This window comes from Mycetomoellerius zeteki, unplaced genomic scaffold, assembly GCF_001594055.1.
Source record: "Mycetomoellerius zeteki isolate Tzet28-1 unplaced genomic scaffold, Tzet1.0 scaffold155, whole genome shotgun sequence".
Classification (NCBI taxonomy): domain Eukaryota; kingdom Metazoa; phylum Arthropoda; class Insecta; order Hymenoptera; family Formicidae; genus Mycetomoellerius; species Mycetomoellerius zeteki.
Window position 1 is genome coordinate 1,818,245 of NW_017256500.1, and position 21,783 is coordinate 1,840,027.

At 33.3% G+C, this 21,783-nt stretch overlaps 1 protein-coding gene across 4 annotated transcripts in view; it reads left to right on the forward strand.

Annotated features, from left to right (window-relative positions):
- The window catches only part of Pgant5 (polypeptide N-acetylgalactosaminyltransferase 5), a 26,027-nt gene extending 5,771 nt beyond the window's left edge, over positions 1–20,256 (forward strand). For 3 of the 4 annotated variants that reach the window (XM_018445050.1, XM_018445051.1, XM_018445052.1), the window contains exons 2-8: positions 12,576–13,369; positions 13,608–13,926; positions 14,591–14,768; positions 15,205–15,385; positions 18,330–18,568; positions 18,677–18,811; positions 19,400–20,256. In XM_018445050.1, coding sequence (XP_018300552.1) covers positions 12,754–13,369; positions 13,608–13,926; positions 14,591–14,768; positions 15,205–15,385; positions 18,330–18,568; positions 18,677–18,811; positions 19,400–19,549 — 1,818 coding nt within the window. In that variant the 5' untranslated portion in view covers positions 12,576–12,753 and the 3' untranslated portion in view covers positions 19,550–20,256. Of the gene's footprint in view, positions 1–12,575; positions 13,370–13,607; positions 13,927–14,590; positions 14,769–15,204; positions 15,386–17,269; positions 17,451–18,329; positions 18,569–18,676; positions 18,812–19,399 lie in introns of all 4 variants that reach the window. The other variant, XM_018445053.1, reaches the window with a different exon arrangement.
- Positions 20,257–21,783: the final 1,527 nt, after the last annotated feature.

A 21,783-nucleotide genomic window follows, 5' to 3' on the forward strand; every position in this document is an offset into this window, starting at 1 on the left:
AGGAATGCCCGTGAGATGCGTCGCGCCAAAATCGATCTATCGGGGAACCAGGTCAGCTGCTGAGGTCTTCATCCCACGCTGCGCTGTGAACTAAAAATCAAGTTAAGCAAAACAGACGGGACGTGGCTTACTGGAACTGTTCATGTTCCAAAGAGATAGTTAAGACATAAGAGGGGAAAAAAACAAAACGCCTTGTGTGTCCGCTCTGCTTAAATGTTTGCAGTTCTTAATGAGGATTGCGGTCAATCCGTCTTCGTTTCAGACTCGACTCGAGTTTACAAAGCGTTAAAGCGTCAAACGTTTTTATATACTGATTTAAAAGTAAACGCAATCTACCGCGTTCCGCAATCTTGTTAAAAAAATTTTTGAGATTCGCAGGAGAGGGTGCCAAATAGTTTCGCACGTGTCAATGAATTCGAACGGCGCCAATTGAGGACCTGGTAACATATACAACGCCGTAAATACCATGAAGATTTTTCATACTTCTCGTGCCTCTCATGCTTTCTCTATAATATGTAAATGAACGCCATTGTTCTTATTCCCCCGGCACTTACTAATTCCCTTTCGTTCCTATTTTTAGTCTGCGATCGAAGATCCGCTGGTACACCTGCGGGTTCTGACTCGCCATATTTTTTTTTCTTTTTAAAAACTCGTGAATATCACGGGGAGAGTTCCAAACTTAATCTTCCCAGCTTCAAAATTAGTTTTCGCGAGGTCCCGACAAAAAAGATAGGTTGAAGCGATGTCGTACCGAATGCTTCTTTGAGTGAAAGCATCCGGATTTCGGGCACCTCACGTCCGCCGCTCGTTTCGTTCGATCGCCACGTAAATCGAAGAAATGCTTGCCAGCATACACAAACCGATAACAAATTCGATTGTCCGGTCACGGGCATTCCCGCACGTATTTGTCTGCGGTTTCTTTTTTCCCCGCGTTTCGCACGGGACGAGATTTTCGTATCAAGAGAAGCTATTCTATCACCGTCGTCGATGACGCGACGATGCAGCCGGAGTGCCGTTTGCAGGAATGTGGCGCACCTGTCCGTCCGTTATCCGTCTTCCAGGCTCATATAAGAGTACCTTGGATACTCGCGACGGGGCCACCGGTTGGTCTCTCGGAGAAACTCGCTTCAAGGCCGCGCCGTTTTGTAACGCGTGCCGCGAGCGAACCGTCACGGGCCGCGAGGCTCAGCAGGACCGTTGTACAAGGGGTTGCAGTAACGATACCTGGGGACCGCTATCCACGCGTTCTCACGTCTGGAGTCTGGAGAACGTGGGGAGATGTCCGAGATTGTTGCACACGCTTCCATCCCGCAATTGTGCCGGTCCATCTGTGCGAGACAAAACCGATAGTATGAGAATTAATGTTCGGCGAGTGTCTTTGCCCACCGTCCTGATTGCTTCACTTGCCAGGTTCTTTCTAGAGTGCTTCACAGTATGTGTAAGAATTATCTAACGCAATCGCTGCTTCGACTTTCGCCCGAATGACTCGATCGTTTAGTTTCATTTAGTATTATATACTTGAATTGTATTATAAATAACGAAATCATCCTCTAACGATCTTTCTTAACTCTTAGTACACACGATGATTTTCCTTTATTATTATATACACGATGGGTTGTTCGTGTTTCGAGTCAATTTTCATCAATTTTACAAGTGTACAAAAATTATTGAGTGATTCTTACATACACTGAAAAAAATGCATGTAATTTTACATGAAAATTACATGTTTATGACTGGAAAATTATCTAAATCACTTAAATATAATTGGAAATTTACTGGAAATTGTAAAATTCCAATATTTAGGTAATTTTCTAGTCATGAACATGTAATTTCCATGTAAAATACATGCATCTTTTTCAGTGTATATTCTAAAGACGCGCGCGTCTTTAGAAAGTATTTAAAAGATTGTGTGTTACAAAAGATTGTACATAAGTGTTATAATTAATTATTTTTGATGCTCCTAGTATTTCGAAGAAAAAAATGCATGGATAGGATATGAATAATCCAATCATACATAGTACATACTAAGAATTATCGCTGTTGAAGCGTTAAGGAGATTCTAAAATTATCTCTTTTACCGATTCACTAGGATCTACACATATGGACTTTTATATGATTTATGTGTCATTGATACATTGACTACACGCTACTACATTAATATCACACGCACAAACTTTCTAATTAATCTTAGTATTAGGTGTCTAAGCCTAAAAATTCAACATTGTTTGTTCATGCAATTCCTAATGCAAATCAAAATTGTTTTATACAAAGTACAAAAGTTTTGCTTTACATAAAAGTTTTACAAAAAACTTTTATGTAAAACAAATATTGTTACAATTCGATGGCAAAAGCCGATAAAGAGCTGTGATTTTCCAATGTTTTTTTCATTTTTGTTATAAAGTCAACTGATTTGAACTACATTATCGTTTATACTTTAATTGTGGAAAAAGATTTTTAAATTTGTATAAAGACAAAAAAATACTTATTTGAAAAATAATCGAAAAAACACAACAGATGACTTCAAATGTAAACACTCGGTAGCTTCTACAATTATTGTCTTTTAATTAATTATTCAGATATGATTAATTTCAAGTGCATTTTGGCTTAAAATTTGATTAATTCCAAGTGCATTTAGGTTCAATTAATTAATCGCTCGAGAAACATCGAGTTACAGATGAAGATTCTAGTAAGATTTTCCGCTAAAGAAAAGTTGTTTCTGCTTTCATCCGCCGCTAAATCGCTACGGTGAAACATTTAGTGAAATCACAATTTATACGACACGGGCTACATCACAAGCCACATCTCCCGACAGATGGTATTCTTAATGGATGACGCTACTGATCGCCGGTATGCGCTATTTGCGTCACTATTTCTTTCTCGCGAGAGAGAAACGATACTTAATTAACGGCGTACTTCGGTAGTGATTCATGAAACAAGTGAAAGGTTCTCCGTAGGTTTTCTTAGTCAGAAAAGCGGCGATTAGCGTGCATAGTGGAGACAGACCCGACTTGACGATGAGACGAGGCTAACCGATCCGCAAGGACGTTCACTGCAAAGACCCATTTTTCCGTGACCTTTTTGTGGCATTTGCCTGTCATGACTGCCATCATGTGACTGGAGGCGAAAATTAAATATCAAGACATAGTAAAATATCGAGAACCCATCTTATCATAATCGCAAGGATGTACTTAATCCACGTGTACGTACGGAGTAATAATCAGGAAGATGTTGAAACTAATTGTAAGTAACTTTCGTAATAACTTTGTAAATATCAAGACATCGTGAATCCATCTTGACATAATCGATATTTAATCTTCGTGTATATATATAGAGTGATCGAAAAACTACTGGAAACTAGAAAAATAACTAACAATATTTTGTTACGAGTTAACAGAATGAAATGAATTAAATAGTACGTTGTATAAAAAACGTATTATTTTTAGTACATAATGCAAGGAAATATAAAAAAATAATCAAATAGAAATAATTAGTATTTATTGAATTGTAATCAATTAATAATTAAATAATTGATTAAATAATATAAAAATAATCTATAAACTTGTAAAAATAAATATTATAAATATAAATATTAACAATTCTTCTCAGCTAGTTACATAACTGATATAAATTCTGAAATAATGACAGCCCAAATTCGTTCAGTGAAGCGCTTTTGAAAATGTTGAAATATTTTTTTTTTTTAATGAATAATTATATTTTTGAAGAATTCGAGAAATAAATTCTTTTTATACATACGATTGCCGATGCCAAAATTGAGTAATCAATTAAATTTAGCATTTTTATATTTATTTTTACATATTCATATATGCATTTTTTGTGTGCTAATAAGGATCAATTTCTTTTGCAGAATAATGTCTAATTTATTTCATTCTATCTATTCATTACAAAATAACTATTTGCGTAAAATAACTATTTTATTTCAGCAATTTCCTGATTATTACTCTGTAATACTCTGTATATCCACTTTACGAGACTGACATTGAAGTTTGGTTAGAAATTAAACTATCACCGATCAAAAAAATTTTGAGTAATGGTTATTGCGTTGCTTGCAAATGATAAGAGTTACTTGTCACCGAGCCACATAATAAAAAACCTTAAAGAAAATCGGTTGCGCGAATAAGTGCATCGTAAAATACGCTATCAACGGTGTGAAAATTGTCGTATTACTACGTTGATACTATAATACTCGTCGAATCATACCCGGCAAACCGCACAGATTTTGGAGCAAATCCATCAGAAATAAACGAGCAGAATTGAAAATATTTTATTCAATAACTGTATTTCGCGCTTTACAAAATAAAATTACAATTCATTTACTTGTCGAAAAATATCATCCTTCCAATTTATCTTCAAAATACATAGCATCGAAATATCGTTTATTGTTATAACAACGACATGACTCAAAAAGCTCAGTTGCTCGTGAAAAAAAAAACAGAATGGAAATATAAAAAAAAAACAAGAATAAATACACTTTAAAAGTACATACATTTATTCCTTCATAATCATTAAATACATCAAAAAATTGCATTTCAAAATTAATACTATAAAACTTTAACGATTCAAAATATTCAAACTTATTTTCTGGAAAACTTTGTTTTTGAGTCGTAATTTGAGTTATAACAAATGAACGATGCATACAGTATTTCGTTTATGTATTGTCCGAATAATGTATATGTATAAATATATATTTGTAGATATACCTATTTATGAATGATGTATATATACATGTATAACATATAGATGAAGTATTATTATTAAGTATATTGCTTACATACGTGTGCTTAAATAAGGGAATCATGTACGTCTGATTTGATGAATTTAATTGATCGCGTTGTTGATTGTAAACTGTACCATAGCGCGCGCGCGCTTATTACTGAAACAGTTTATAGTAAACAAATGCAAACACGAGAGTTTAACATTTGTAGGATGCAACATGGTATTGAGATCGGTACTGGTCGGTGCAATGTGTTAAATGTACATTCAATCGCGTTTTTCACTGTTAATCCGTTCTCCATTACTTGGAAAGCTGTATGCCGGTTTGTGACCCGTATAAAACGGCGCGTAATAACGGTATACACGTACGATACCGCGATCTTCATTGTATTGCCAGTATTGTCTGGCTGCTCCGGTACAATTTTAAACACCGGCAGAAGCACATTGTTCTCGAATTTGAACGTGCATACGCTTAACCCAGTGCAACCATGTGACATACATATTACTGATCCTTCAATTATTACGGAATTATGTCACTCCGCGTTATTCCACGATGAAATCAACGTTTCGGAACGTATGTTTTTCCTAAGATATAATCTAACCATGAAACACGATAAATAATAGACTGATTATCTTATAATAACCTACATATAGATATAATGGTTAATTAAATAATAATTAAAAAAATGCTAATAAAAATATCTTTGATGAACTCTTCGATAAAATTACCTTTGATGTCGATAAATCAAACATTAATGTAAAAAGCATTAATTCAACAAATTATGTAAAAATTCTCTCAAAAATTTCGAAATATAAAATACAGAAATAATACGAAAATGAAACTAACGCGGCATATTTTCAAATAATCGGCATAATCGTTTACGTTTCACAAGTAAACATGTTGTGCATAAAAACCGATAAAGCGCCAAAATCTGCCTTTTAACGCCGGGCGAGATTAATGCCGAATCGATTTTCACAGGGACTTTATTGCGCGTGTAAGTATTGATGCAAACACTCCTGTCGCGTTTATAATCGCTAGTTACTTGGCTTAAATTAATCGATGACGTCACGCCTTTTAAATTCAGTTCACCCGTGTTATACTATATATAAAATATTTGATCGCGATTTTACCACACCGCTAGTACTCGTTAACCGCGATATTGATATTGCACTCATTTGCAGATATATTATGTATTACGAACCTAAGAGAAACTCAATGTATTATCGGCGTAATGGAAATTCTATTTATAACGTTTCGCTGTGAGCTAAAATTATATTTAAAATTCAACACAAACTCCTACATATTAATTCATGAAGACTACATAATATTACACGTATAATATTATGGCACATATATGATGCATCCGATAATTTTGGTATGCAACAAAATTATATCTTTTAATTTATAATTTTATTTTATAGCTACATATTTTATAGCTTTCATAATTTTTTTAATTATTCACAAAATTTTAGAGTAGAAGTTACATAATATTTCTGTTATCATTTTAAAGTTTCTTCTAACCTTGCCGCTTTATGACCTCAATATATTGCAAAGATAAGTATTATATATTAACTTCAGAAGAAATATCATTTTTGATTAAGCAAGTGATTTAATTAAGCAGTTAATATAAAGCTGTCGATACAAAGAGATGTCAAGATTTAATCGAACGATCACGTCGCGTCGTAGTTTATGTTTGTAATCCAGTTCACATAACGTTCATGCGTAACAATACAATGTATTCATTTTTATATCTTGATACTTGATTAAATAGCTTGCACAAAGCCGTTTCGGTGCATCCGTAAAACCGGTTCTTAATGGGTCCCTCTTCCAATGTTATGTACATAACGATCATACGTCATATCCACTCGAAGTGGAAAAATAAGGTAATTCATTTATTCATTTATTCATTCTTCCTATAATAAATCAGGGTGTTTACTACCTAGAAAAATCTGGAATTTTCGGAGAATTTTTTTAAAAATCAGGAACTTTCGTGGAATTTTATCGGGACTTAGAGAAATTTTAGGAATTTTACTTTTAAATTTAAATTATTGTTCTGAAAACATTTCTTTAATCATTTTTTCTTGATAGTGCAAAATATTGATCATCGGTTCGCATTAAGTATGGCATACGTATCCACATATATTCACGTACATTCTCGTACGTGTCTCACAAGTTTTTTATTTAAAAAATCAAGGTGATAATAGAAGACAATACTCAACAGAATAGAGTAGCTCACTGATATTGTAGTGTGCTTTCCATATACTATTCTATATATAGGTTTCATGGCTTCAATTGTAGAAAATGACATATATAGTAAAAACTGTATCTATTGTGGAATTCCTGTCTTCTATTAATTTTAAATATATATTTTATTTGCATTCTAATTTCACTCTTTTCTTTCAAAATTAAAAATTCTCTAATCTTACTTGGAATTTTGAATAAAAATACGTGGAAAGTATCCAAGAATTCTTAGAGAATTTTTTTACAAGATTTCAGTAAACACTTTGTAAATCTATACACATAGCTATAGTATATATATAAATCCATAGTTAATCTAGTTTATACTTTAAAATAAATTGGCTCGTTGCCCTTCTTTTATTTATTGATTTATTCTAATTGAGCCATATTAACATTTAATTACTTTAAAATAACTTTCTACATAGATTAGGTAAATCTATGTGTATAGACACTCAAATACATTAGAATTATTCTACCGATCATACATATCATAGTTCGTAGCATAATTCGAAGTGTTTATCACTTTTCATCATGAATATAATTTTCTAATAATTACATATTACAAAACGGTAATTACATATTACAAAACGTTTCTTCGGTTATTTATCTATAATGAGTCACAGAGAGAGAGAGGCTACTGAAGGAGATGCGCGACAGCCCATGTGCATTATATAATTATAAGTTCCATAATTTGTGGCGTGTATTATATTAATACTGAGCTCACGGCCCTATCGACCTTCCCATGTGATTAGTTTAGTTAATTTTCTCTGTTAAGGGCTTAAATTGATCCCCGCAGGCGTTGGAACGTTTAAGATTATTCCCATACATGTCATCTGGCAGAAATTATAAACTAAGTACAATTCGATAACATCACATCTTTGTTAATTAAATTTTATGAACGCTCTAAAATTTTCGGAACTTTCCCTAACGCGTTAAATATTGCCAATTATTTTCCCAAGTAAGGAGAGCCTGAATAGACGAAACTGATCTGATAATAAATTTTCAACGTCTCTCTCGCTTCCCCTCGATTTACTGTGTAATAAATAAACGTTAGAAGTTTTATTGCATTTGATATTAACCCCCACGCATACAAATTATGTATACATATAACAACGAAACATGAGAATGTTCACCGTGACTTTATAAACTGAAACATGAATTACGTATCTGAGTACAACGAACGTAAAGTTATTACATAGTCAGTTATCACGTTGTGTTTTAAAGCTTCTTCGTATTATGTTATTATTTATATTGGAAATTAAATTCATATCGTACGCGAGAAAATGATCAGTATTATACATATAATACAAATATAATTCAGGATGTAATTAATATATTTCCGTTTTCGACTTCGAGTTTCAAGAAAGTTATTACGTAGTCTGAATTATTGTACGGCTTAGAGCTTTTTGTGGTGGATAACAAGGTAGGAGCTTAGCTTTCATAGCTGCCTATTGTGCGAGAAGACTTTCTTTAATGATATTACCTGGCGTCGCATTGCGTCAATGCGATATTGGCGGACTTTTCAAGCACTTCGATTACAATGACTCTCTCATTGAAGCACGACCAATAGAAGTCAAACCTAATTACCCCATGAAAAGAATTGTAAGATGTTTATTTTCTGAAAAATTATTACGAGATTAGAAATAATCACCTGTAAATTTATTTCATTATCAAGATTTGGATATAATTGATAGAAATTCTATATCTTTGAATTTAGTTTATTTTATTTAATCATTGGACTTTTAACGTTAGAATTCTCGGAGGAAACATGATTCTATTAATTATTTTGAAACCATGAAAATAGATTAAACTTCACAACAGTGAGAGAATTATCACGTATCTTTTAAAATAAGGAGAAAAATTAGATTTAATAGATGATCGAAATGTGGCAACGTCATCCCATAAATAGACAGATAATTAATAATTACAACAAGCGATAGCTTTTCTAAAACTGGATTCTAATGTCGAATATTGATTCCATCTTTAATTGACTAATTCGATCAGAGTTGTAAATTGAATTAAAACTAGTGACAAATATTTTAGGGAAACTTTCTACCTTTAATGTCAGAAAAGTTAGCACCGGCAAGATAGCTCGTGTTTAAACTCTGCTTTATCTGTGAACATCCGTTTTATGAAGTACAGTTTTCAATACAATAGTGAAACAATAGAAGCAGCTCAGTACTTCGACCACAAACATGCAATTCATCACTTCGTCACAAGATTTTTATGACGCGGTCACGAAGTAATGTCCCGTCTTGACAACGTGCCGCGGTATCGATTTATCAGTAACCCGCACGCAATGTTGTTAATAGCACAATATCAACCGACTATTACAAAGGCGACTAAAAAATAATTTGCTAAAAAAATAAAAGGCAAAATGTAGTTTTGTTACGTTTGTAAGCCGGAAATACTTTGTTCGTCTGTTATTGTTAACAATATAATGCATTTCATAGAGATTTACTACTGTTTGGGAATATAAAACTACGATGATTTCTGCAAGAAAAATAGTCATGTACAGAGACAGAATGATTAAACGAAGAATACATTATACTTATTGTCAGTATATTACATTACTTATTATAACTGTACAATGTTATCACGATTCCGTTTTCTCTCTACAAAATAAGAAAGTTTTAGATACTTGATTTCTAAATTCCAGATATGATCTCTGAATATGATTTTATGATATTTTTTTGTGAAAAATCGTTCTTGAATGTGTTACAAAATTTTCACAAATATACTTATTCTGTCGTATTGTGACGATTTTAGTTTTTCGCATTATATAATAGACATTTTATGTCAATAAATAATATATCTATAGAATTACAACATAATAATAGAAACTCACATTGCTGCTAAATTTTCATTTCTTAATTAGTATTAATTAATATTCATTTTTTTATTTTCATTTCCCTTTCCATTAATTCTCTAGGGGCGAGTGTCGCAAATGTGCAGCGTTCACTTTAAAATTAAATTCGGGATAAATTCTGAGTAAATTCAGAATGTGTGCAAATTAATTATATTTAAGAACTGAAGAGGGAAACGTATATGTATGTACATTTAACATTGAAATATAGTACTTCTTACCCGTCAGAAAAACCAGAAAATACATTTATATATATCGGAATGTAAATATTGATCGATTCTTCACTTACAATTCATTTTTAAACAGTAAAAATTGTTTTTTTTAACAATAAGACGATGCCTTACAGTTAAATATTTTTATCTAAATTGCTTTGCTCTTATTTTATCATTAGCAAATAATTTCTCAAAAAAATTGTCAATTTAACAAAATGTATTCAAAACATAGTTGTGTAGATAAAACAATTCCACTCAATTAGATTATATATATATTGTATATATATAAATTATTATTCTCATTTTAATTAAAATAAACAATTTTGTAAACTGTATAAAAATTTAATGTCCTTTTTTTCATTCTCGGATATCCTCATTACTTGAATTTTTTATTATTTGTAAAATGGAACCAAAAAAATGCTATCGTGCGTGCGTGCGTGTATTATATTTCTGTATATGTATACATTTATATTCTACCTTTTTTTTATAATAGAAAGTTTGTGCAATGCAACCGACAGGGAATGTCGCCGTTGTTCTGGCTCGCGCATAGTCATCCGACATTATTACTCCCATTTCCCGCTCGTTATCATGATGAAAGTGAATTATTTAGCAGCAGCTAATTAATTAGTACCATCGAGAGAACACAGCTGTCTCATCGCAATATAATTTCCCAGGCCAAGTGACCTCGCTGGTGCGTGGGATAATTACTCACGGATCTGTATTTCCGTCGCGTCTTCGAAACACTTTACCATTATGATCATGCTGGTTTTTTTATTGATTATGACAGCCGGTATTGACTGCAATCGGTGGTAGTACCGTGATGGTACCGGAGGTAAAAGGCAGATATTTTTACACGAAGTTTGTTTCGCAAAGAAGGTAACGCTCCGTAACGTTGAAAGTAACATTCTTTTTGCATTATCTATAGTTATTGCAAGTTTTGCGAAAATCATTAGTTTAATTACGCCAACTAGTCAACCTTCCGTTTATCGATATATAAAATAGTTGCGCGTCTTCGCCACTCGGCATAACACAAAATAAGCTTGTCTCGCAAATAATATATTGTATATCACACGTATATCGGAGTTTGAATTCTAGTTGAGGTAATATTTTTCGCAATAAATTATTTACAACTACTATCCCAGTTCGACTTACGATTGCAGCTACGATCCACTTGATGCTACAAATGCTTCGAAGCATTTTTTGATTGGTCAATTAATAAAATTCTTTTTTCCGATTGGTCAATCAAAAGCTTCGAAGCATTTGTAGCGTCAAGTGGACCGCACCCTGCGTTTCAAAACTGGAAATGATTTTGGCGCACAGTTTGTAGAACTGAATATGTATAAATATAAATTCACACCAAATATTATTTAAAATATTATTTAAAATCCAACTTAGACCGTTGTGGCTTTCGTTACTTAATAGTTATATATTCACATTTGCGGTCTTAAGACGCTTTGTTTCAATATATATCATTCCTAAAATAATCCTGCGACTGAACCATTTTTTTCTTTTTTCATAAAACTGTACATTACTGGCGTTGCAATCAATACAATATGACAACGAATAGCGTTTATACACAGCACAATGCGATAAGAGAATACCGATATGCATGATAGATAGATTCATCGTCAATTCTTATCTGATTTACTCATACGCAAACATAGATGTGTGTGCACTAGTCGCGCGTCGTTGTATTGTCGGTTCTATTTGTATGAAAACTGTCATGAAACTCACGCAACGAACAACTTATCGAAACAAAATGTCCTATTTAAAAGTGGCATTCTCTCCGCGATCGATGTGTATACGAATTAATCATGTGCTAAGTGCTTACCTAAGTGTCGCAAAGTGCTCCGGTTACCCTTCGCTGACGTATGCACTTTTCACCCGTGCGGTCTCTTCGTATTTCTTGCAATCGCCACATCGTATGCAGTAAGCATAATCAAAACTTTTCCAAAAACTTGGCATAAAATAATCTGTATACGAGAATCATTATTAACAATAGCATTAAAATTAATTTTAATAAAGTTAATAAGTTAATAAAGTTCAAAATGTATCAAGAGACATGCAAAATATCAAAATATTACATATTAAATATCATGTATAACATATTAAACGTACAGACATATTAAATCTTTAGACATATAAAATATTAAAATATATATAAATTATTAGAAATATGAAAACGTGAGTGGATATTCATTACGAGCTTTTGACAAATATTATCGAGAAAAGCAATCGATTTTTATAACGAGTTTTCATTCGTTTTTCGCAAGTCGTATCGCGAGTTCCATCTTGATACGATATGTATCTTGATATTATACGCAGAGAAGAAAAAGTCCTGGCTTCATTCGTGATTCGTAAAATCGTGATAAGCGTGCGTAAAGCTAGAGCGGATCGATCTGCCGAAAGAATTCTGGTTGTATCTCCCAGGCAACCTTTTAATATTATCTCTCGGGAATTTCCGATACGATAGGAACTCCATGCACCATCGAATCTGTAATGAATCCGGCTCATCTTTCTGTTACAGAGCGCTAAAAACTGGCCGCCTTCAGTCATGTGATTCCACGAAGGCCCGCACAATTAGTAGAACACGGTTGTGAGTATTTCTGTTTTAAATCTCGTCGAGAAGTCCTTATCGTGAGTCCACACGCGGCGGACTGGGTGATGAGCTCGTGGTACAAGTGGAAGACTGCCGCCGTTGAAAGATGTTTCGCTCCAAGATTCGCATTCACACGTGTCAAGTGATACTGCTGACGTCACTAGTATGGTTCCTGGTCGACGTCATGGTGCTTATGCTCTATTCGGACTGCATCGGAGGGTCCGGATGGGGTTGCTCGGACAACAAACAACAACAGGCGCTTCAGTCCGAGGAGCCGCTTCAACTGCATCCAAAAGCCCAGATAAGAGAGCCGCAGGCATTGAAGCAAGACTATAGTAATAAGAGACAATATCTGCAGTCGGAGCTGCACCTGTGGCGGCCAGCGAAGGTCGTCAAGGAGAATAAGGGGATGCCTGGCGAGATGGGAGCGGCGGTGGCCATCCCGCCGGAGAACGATGCCAAACAACAGGAGCTGTTCAAGCTAAATCAATTCAATCTGATGGCCAGCGATATGATCTCCTTAAATCGATCCTTAAAGGATATCAGACTCGAAGGTTGTAAGAATAAGAAATACGCCAAGTATCTTCCAGACACGAGTATCGTGATAGTTTTTCATAACGAGGCATGGACCACTCTACTGCGGACGGTCTGGTCCGTGATAAACAGATCTCCCAAGTCGTTGCTGAAGGAAATCATCCTCGTGGACGATGCGAGTGAGCGTGGTACGTTCTAGTATCGTTTTCAAATAAGCGTAACGAGTATGACGAGCACCAATGTTTTTATCTCGGTGTTTACTGTTTATAGTATAGATTGATTTGTAATTCCTGTATCATATAACAGCGAACGATCGACGCAACTGTATATATAAATGAAAGAAAATATAAACATTGATATCGAATCGATAGACAATTGCAAGAATCGTAGCTTGAAGCAAAGTGACCGGTAAATTTTATTTTCTAGACCACCTAAAGCAAGATTTGGAAGACTACGTAACTACGCTGCCCGTTCCCACGTATGTGTATCGCACCGAAAAAAGGTCGGGCCTGATAAGAGCGAGGCTGTTAGGGGCAAAGCATGTCAAAGGACAAGTAATCACGTTTCTAGATGCGCACTGCGAGTGCACCGAGGGTTGGCTGGAGCCGCTATTATCAAGAATTGCGAACGACAGACATACTGTTGTCTGTCCAATCATAGACGTAATCAGCGACGACACCTTCGAGTATATCTCGGCCAGTGATATGACCTGGGGAGGTTTCAATTGGAAATTAAACTTCAGATGGTATTACAACATTATGACGTTACAACATTAAATGTCATGAATTTTAATAAGATTACCTTCGTATTTTAACCGAAATAGTTAAATCTCTCTTGCCTTTTAAAAAAAGGGACACATACGAAGAAAATTTGAGTTGCAAATGTGGAAATCTACATATTTTGCAAGTCATGAATAGTTAGATTGGTATATATAGTTAAATCCGCTTGAAATATTAATCTATCGATCTTATATTGATATATATATTTGACATAAATTTATATCTCCGTTAAATTATGATAGTTTCATAAATTCAGCGATTTTTAAGCTACCATATACATAAATTCAATAAATTCTTCTTGTTCTAATTCACTTAATCGCTATGTATAATGATTTGAAATATAATCGATAATAATCTCTCTCTTTCTCTCCTTCATGTATAATTACGAGCTGTCGAGTTTACAAATTTACGGTTCCCGCAATATTCGCCACAAATGTGTATATATACTGTGTTCATTGTTTAATTAAATTAAATGTATTTATAATTAATTTCGAAATTCTCTGAAACTGAAACAAAACGCGTTGGCAGTCTCTGTCAAATTAAATATTAGTTCATTTTATGCGTTTGTGGTATCTAATTTTTTATCTTTTTAAACAAAATATTAATATTATGTTAATTTCGTTTAAAAAGGTACAGAGTTGCACAGAGAGAAATGGACAGGAGGAATAGCGACAGAACGGCACCGCTACGAACACCGACTATGGCCGGTGGATTGTTTTCTATTGATAAAGAATACTTCTACGAGTTGGGTGCGTACGACGAAGGCATGGACATCTGGGGTGGTGAAAATCTTGAAATGAGCTTTCGGGTAAGCATCCTTTAAGATACGAAAACTACCAATTTAATCAATATCCACAAAAATTTTATACAGTATGAGATTATATCCAATAAAATCACATAGTGAATATATCAATTTAAGAAATTATAACAATGATTATTTATAAGAATGAAGGAAAGAAGATTGAAATGTTTGAAAGTTTCATTCTAATATCCTAATTCTATATATTTTATACATGTATAAATTAATTTGCAGGATTATCAGCATCCTGACTTTGTTCATTACGAAAAACGAATCATTCCTAATATCATTAGTAATAATAATAAACTCTCGCCTCTATTTTGTATTAAAGATAACTGTGCAGTATGTGACAATTAGAATATTTGACAAAGAGTTTTTAAAGGGTCCTTCAAAGGGTATTCTATAAACTTCCATTGTTATTTGTGAAGTCATAAGTACCTTGTAGGTGTGGCAATGTGGCGGAACATTAGAAATCAGTCCGTGTTCACATGTGGGACATGTATTCCGGGACAAGAGTCCATATACATTCCCTGGTGGTGTCAGCAAGATAGTCCTGCACAATGCGGCTAGGGTGGCCGAAGTCTGGATGGATGAGTGGAGAGATTTTTACTATGCCATGAATCCAGGTTAGATAATCAAGTGTATCGTTTAATTAATTTCTCTCCAATGTGTGTTGTACTAAATTGCGCTAAATGATGCCATTATTGTGCACTTAAATTATACATATCTCATAGTATATTATCAGAATTCATGTTATTTGTTACAAATTTTTGTTTCTAAAAATTATTCAATATATATAAACACATATAAGTATATCCGATTTGAAACAGTAATTTAAAAAGTTGTTGAAAAATTTGTAAAATTCGTTAAAGAATTTAACGTATTGTTTAATTATTTCAAATTTTCATGTGGCTGGTACTCATATAGCGCTTATACCGAAAGCAACGATGTTAATTGATAAAACATTTTTTTGAAATTACAGTATTATATTCTATATAATATTATTCAAGCAAAACTCTATATAAATATATTTGACGGGTATCTGATATAAGCCGTTTATATTACTTCTCACGAATATTATTATAATTCACATAGCTATATGAATTGCAGTTATTTTTGAATGCATTATTTTCTTGTTAACAAGTTATTTCTCCATTTGACTAATAATTAATAACAGTTTTGCGTTAATACATTTTTTTCATAAAATGATTTTTAACACATTAGTTATATATAGGATGTTTCACGAGGAAGGGTCAGTATCTTGGGAGGTGATAATATCGATCATTTTAAGCAAAAATATTCATATGAACATGTGTCCTATTTCGAACGGTTTCCGAGATAGAGCGAATTTGGCATGCAATATTACGACTTCTTTTAGCTCACTTACTTCTTTTAGCGTCGCTGTTTATTTTCTGTTTTCGCTGTGACCTGTTAAGCGTTTACAATGTCTGGAGACATGGCAGTGTCTCGGCGCTAAGCCAAGCGCAGCAACATGCCGTGCCTCCTTTACGCGAATCGGCGAGTTGCGGGGGTTTAAGATTATCGGATCTCAATAACGGCTGATTATAATCAACACAACAGTCAGTGTTGTTTGTAACGTTGTAGAAGTGTTGTCAAAAATGCCGCACTATTCACACATGCCGAATATGCAGATATGCTGTACGTTTACGGCTTCTGCGATGGTGATGCCTCTGCTGCTGTTAGAGAATATCATCGACGCTTTCCTACATACAGAATTCCGAATCGGAAAGTGTTTTTCAAGATTTTCAATAGATTGCGTGAAAGTGGTACGCTTCCCAGTATTCATATTACGTCGCCCTATCTCGGAAAAATAAGACACATGTTCATATGAACATTTTTGCTTAAAATGACCGATACTGTCACCTCCCAAGATATTGATCCTTTCTCGTGAAACACCCTGTATACACAAAGGTATACCATAAATTAGTTAAGTTAATCGTTTGTATGTGTTATGCACATTATGATTTATGTATTTACTAATATTTCATACATAATACACATTAGTAGTTGTATACATTATATATTGCTAATATCTAAACTAAAACTAAAATCTCTTACTACATAAATTATTCTCAGAATCTTGCTGCTGTCGAAATACTTTACTTCAATTTGTTTTTTTTTTTTCGACCAAACAATAAGTATACTTCAATACAATGAAGAATTAAGGAATATCCCGAGGCATAAACATGAACATTGAATGAACATTTCGGATATATTTTATTTCTATGTCTCAATAAAAATGTTGGTGTAGTCTTAACCACTCATCCATCCAGCCGACTAACCAATTGAAAATTGCGCTTGCTTTTAATGGAATTCTCTCATCAAACAACATTATAGGTGCCGCAAGAGAAGAAATGAATTTCTAAATCCACCATGAGCCGCAGAATACCGTTATCATATTTCTCATGTGTTTTTCTTTTTCTTTTTGTCTCGTTTCGTGTGACTACCGTTTGTAACTGCTAACACACTAACAGAACTGAGTTGGTTAGATATGGATGTGTGGTGGGACATTGGAAATTGCGACATGCTCGCACGTCGGGCATGTATTCCGTAAGTCAACCCCGTATACCTTCCCGGGCGGTACGAGCAAGATAGTCAACCACAACAATGCGCGGCTCGCAGAAGTTTGGTTGGACCAATGGAAGTACTTCTATTACAACATTAATCCAGGTAGCACTAACACTGGCGTATCTCGCACAAAAAAAAAACAAGAAAAAGAGAATCCCTATCCCTATACATCTCTTTCTATGTATTGGTTGCTTTGCGATGCAGCATGCTGTGGAAGAAGTCTGTGCATGTCTCTTTATCATTTTTATTGTTTACGGCTTCGGGTGCTCACTATCTCTATCAGATACCCGTTAACATTTATTTAAAACATCATTGCTATTACGTTCTCTCAACACTGTAATATTGTTACTTAATAATCCATTAGACAACGATAGATATGATGTACAATAAACGAGAACAGCAATGCAAGTAGGATATGTAGAAGTATACTTGGAGAATAAAAAAATAAATCACGCATGGCATTAAGGGTTCTATGTGATACTATTATAATCAAAAGGTTATTATTAAAGGGAGATATTCTATTAGAGTGATAGGCATACAAGTAACAATAAAAAGCATACATGTACTCATAGTAGTTTCTTAATTAACAATACATGTATAAAATTATATATACTCTAATATAAAACAATTTTAATATGAAGCACAATACATCTCTGCACGCTACATTTGCAGATGTATGAAAGTTATTGCGTATATGTATATATAAATCAATGCTACTTCATAAACTTCTTTACATCTTTCAGATTTCCAAAAAGATGCGTTGCGTAATTGCACACTTATTTTTTAGGAGCAAGCATATGGCATTTAATGTATCATACAATATACTCCATGGTCGCAAATTTCTTTATTTTTAGCACTAAATTCTCTGACAAATCTTCTTTTCAACCAATTTATATGAAAGCACGATATATAAAAAAATACGTGTAAATAAATTCGACATTTGTAAAATGTTGTAGAGTTACAGAAAATCAATTCTTTTAGGGGCGCGAAACGTCGACGTCGGTGATGTTTCCGAGCGGATAAAACTCAGAGAACGACTGAAATGTAAAAGCTTCAGATGGTACTTGGAGAATATATATCCAGAATCGCCGATGCCACTAGATTATTACTATCTTGGTGATGTAAAAAATATTGAAACGCAAACTTGTTTGGATACTATGGGCAGAAGAACCGGGGAAAACGTCGGAATTAGTTATTGTCACGGATTAGGCGGTAATCAGGTTTGTGTTTATTTTAAATATGAAGTAATACACATGTGTAATGGAAATCGAGAGATATTGTTTCTATTTTGAGCGTACGCTATTTCTGATGAAAGTTGTATTATCCAGGTATTTGCTTACACTAAGCGGCAACAGATAATGTCTGATGATATGTGCCTTGATGCAGCTAATCCACAAGGTCCAGTAAAGATCGTACGATGTCATGGCATGGGTGGTAATCAAGCATGGGTTTACAGTGATGAGGTAAGAAAGATGAAAAAATAAAGAGAAAGATATACTTAAATACACAAAGCAAACAAATATCTATAGATAAAAAAAGATAAAATTATGAAACATACAATAATAAAATATTGATAACCGGGCAATGAGAGCATTAACACGGCGCGGTATTTGGAGCGCAATACATATAATATATTCTCAATAATTTTATATTACGTGTTTATACAAAATTCTTGGACGTTTCGATTTAAACCATCATCAGCACAATGCCGTATAAATTATATATAATATTATATATAATATATATATTATATATATAATTATAATATAATACAATTATATATAATATATAATTTATATGGCATTGCTGATGATGGTTTAAAATAAACCAAAACGTCCAAGAATCTTGTATAGACACGTAATGTAAAATTATTGAGAATATATTATATGTATTGCGCTCCAAGTACCGCGCTGTGTTAATGCTCTCATTGTCCGTTTATCAATATTTTATTATTGTTGTTTGTTTTTCGAGAGCCCTATTAAATATATTTTGTTTATGAAACATAGTTTCGATAAATGCAATTGATATTTAATATACGTCATTCTTTCTAGACCAAAATGATTAAACACACAAACACGGGTTACTGTTTATCAAAACCCCACTCAGGCGATCCGGCGCAACCTGTCTTAGCGCAGTGCGATGTCAACAACATCGGCCAACGATGGATAATGCGTAGCAAATTCAAGTGGCAGGCCAGCTAATACGAATCAACTTTATAAATCTATACGCAATATTTGTTAATATGTTTAATGAATGGTAACCGATGGACTGATCGTATAAGATCTTCCCAAGTGCGTGTACGAGAAAAGAGAATGAAGTATTATAACCAGTGGCGAAGAAACGGTTCAATATTACATCTAATGTGTACGTCAAATAAATTGAAAGTGCGCGAGGAATCGATTCTCGTCGGAATCGCATCAGAAATTGTAGTTAAATAATTAGATTCTACAGGATTTGTTTACCATTGATGAAGCAGTATCGAGAATTTACTGCCATTCCTTGTGGTACGGTCCTTACGATACGCCTTGCAATGCACAATAGTAACAGAGATGAATTTCTCTAATCGCGTGTGAACATAAGTGATACTAAACGACGAACAAAGTGAACTCCTTTTTCTTCTTTCCTGACTAAAAAGCAGTAAAGAAGAAATCATATCAGACCACTGTTATAAATATAATTGTTAATAAGAGAGAGAGAGACATATTTGATAATTTTCGGATGAATGCAATAATGAATGACTGACCATTAAATCGGCAACGAAATGAAATGTGAATATGCTAAAAATGCATTGCGAAATAATGACGGAATGAATGCTGGAATGTCAGTGAAGTCGATGTAACGGTACCGATAATGATATAGAAAAATTATTATTGTACAATCCATTTAATAATTAGGGAAGAGCACTGAATCTTTTTATATTCATGTTTCTGATAGTTCCTCGTTGCATCTCGTTCGAATAATTTAACTGTTACGCATCGTTTTATGCAAAGGATGTACTTATCAGAATTTATAGCGATATGTAGAATTCATCAGGTTTAGTTAGATGCATACAATTATTAACTCTCGTTAAATTTTATTGCAGAGACATAATACAGTTTCAATGCGAACGTACCAGAGTGTCTTCCATATTTTAATGATGGCAGATTTTTCTGGCATAATCAGCTATTGCGTACATTTGCGAGTTACTTGTTAACTACCTTCCCGAACAGATTTAATTTGTGAATTAATATGCGACAAAATATTATACCATAAAATCGTTTTAAGCAAAACAATTTTTGAGCATGATGCATTTAAAGATTAAGGTAGTTAACAAATTTAACTAAAATATAATTGCAGAGAATTATGACCGTTTATACAAAGATGAAAATCATCTTTATTTTTTTTAATCCTGGCACCTTTCTCTTCGACATCATAAGTTACAAAAGAATGTTTTTATCCTTCAAACAATTACAAAAAATGACATCTTTTATTCAATACATTCTCAAATCTGCTATTGAAAACAAGCAATTGTCGTAAGTTTACATTCTTGCAAATAACTTCCGACACAGCTTTAAGATCTTCCCTATCCACTATTGAATGATGAATATACTCATTATTCTTATGTAATTCAAAAGAATGTTATGGTGGTGGTGCAACATTAATAGCTTGACATACATTTGTCTTCTTAAGACTGTGGTATTTATTTTTGTATAGAATACAAATTGACTTATATGTTAAAATACGCAGTGTCAGTCCACTTTATAGGTAAATGATAGTGTTCGATCGCGATCGAAAAATGATAGTCAATAGTACCTCTTTGCAAATACGTCATTCCTTACAGGCTGATTTCGTGGAGAATGCTATTATTAATATGAATAAAATTACTAATGAACGATTTTTGTTTTAATTATTTGCTCAATAAATAATAACGTCTCTAGCTTCACGGTTCAATCGATTATGATAATATGAAAGAACAGTTTCGATTATTATAATAACCTGAACTGCGTAAGCATTATCTTTTAAAGACAATAAAATTATTTGTATACATTAAGTTTATATAACGCATGTCTCTATAATACTACTATAATAATTTTAAACATTTCTATAATAAGTAAAATTTGTAAAAATGAATGTATGCACATTAATGACATTTAAACCTGACTTTTTGTTTCTCCTTTTAGAATCAAATTTGATTAAAAAATGAAGCCTTTTGAAAAGTAATTTATTTATAGCTGTTAAAATTGTACCATATAAGTATTCTATAGAATATTATAAAATAACTATGATCATATAATTACATCTTGTTAGAATAAATAATTAGTTTCGTTACACATGTGAAACGTTGGTATCATTATTTTAATACTTATATATAATTTCTGATTAATAAATGCAAATGTTCATGACTGTTTAATATTTGTAAAATAGTTTCTTTAATAGCCTTACATAATTTGCATTT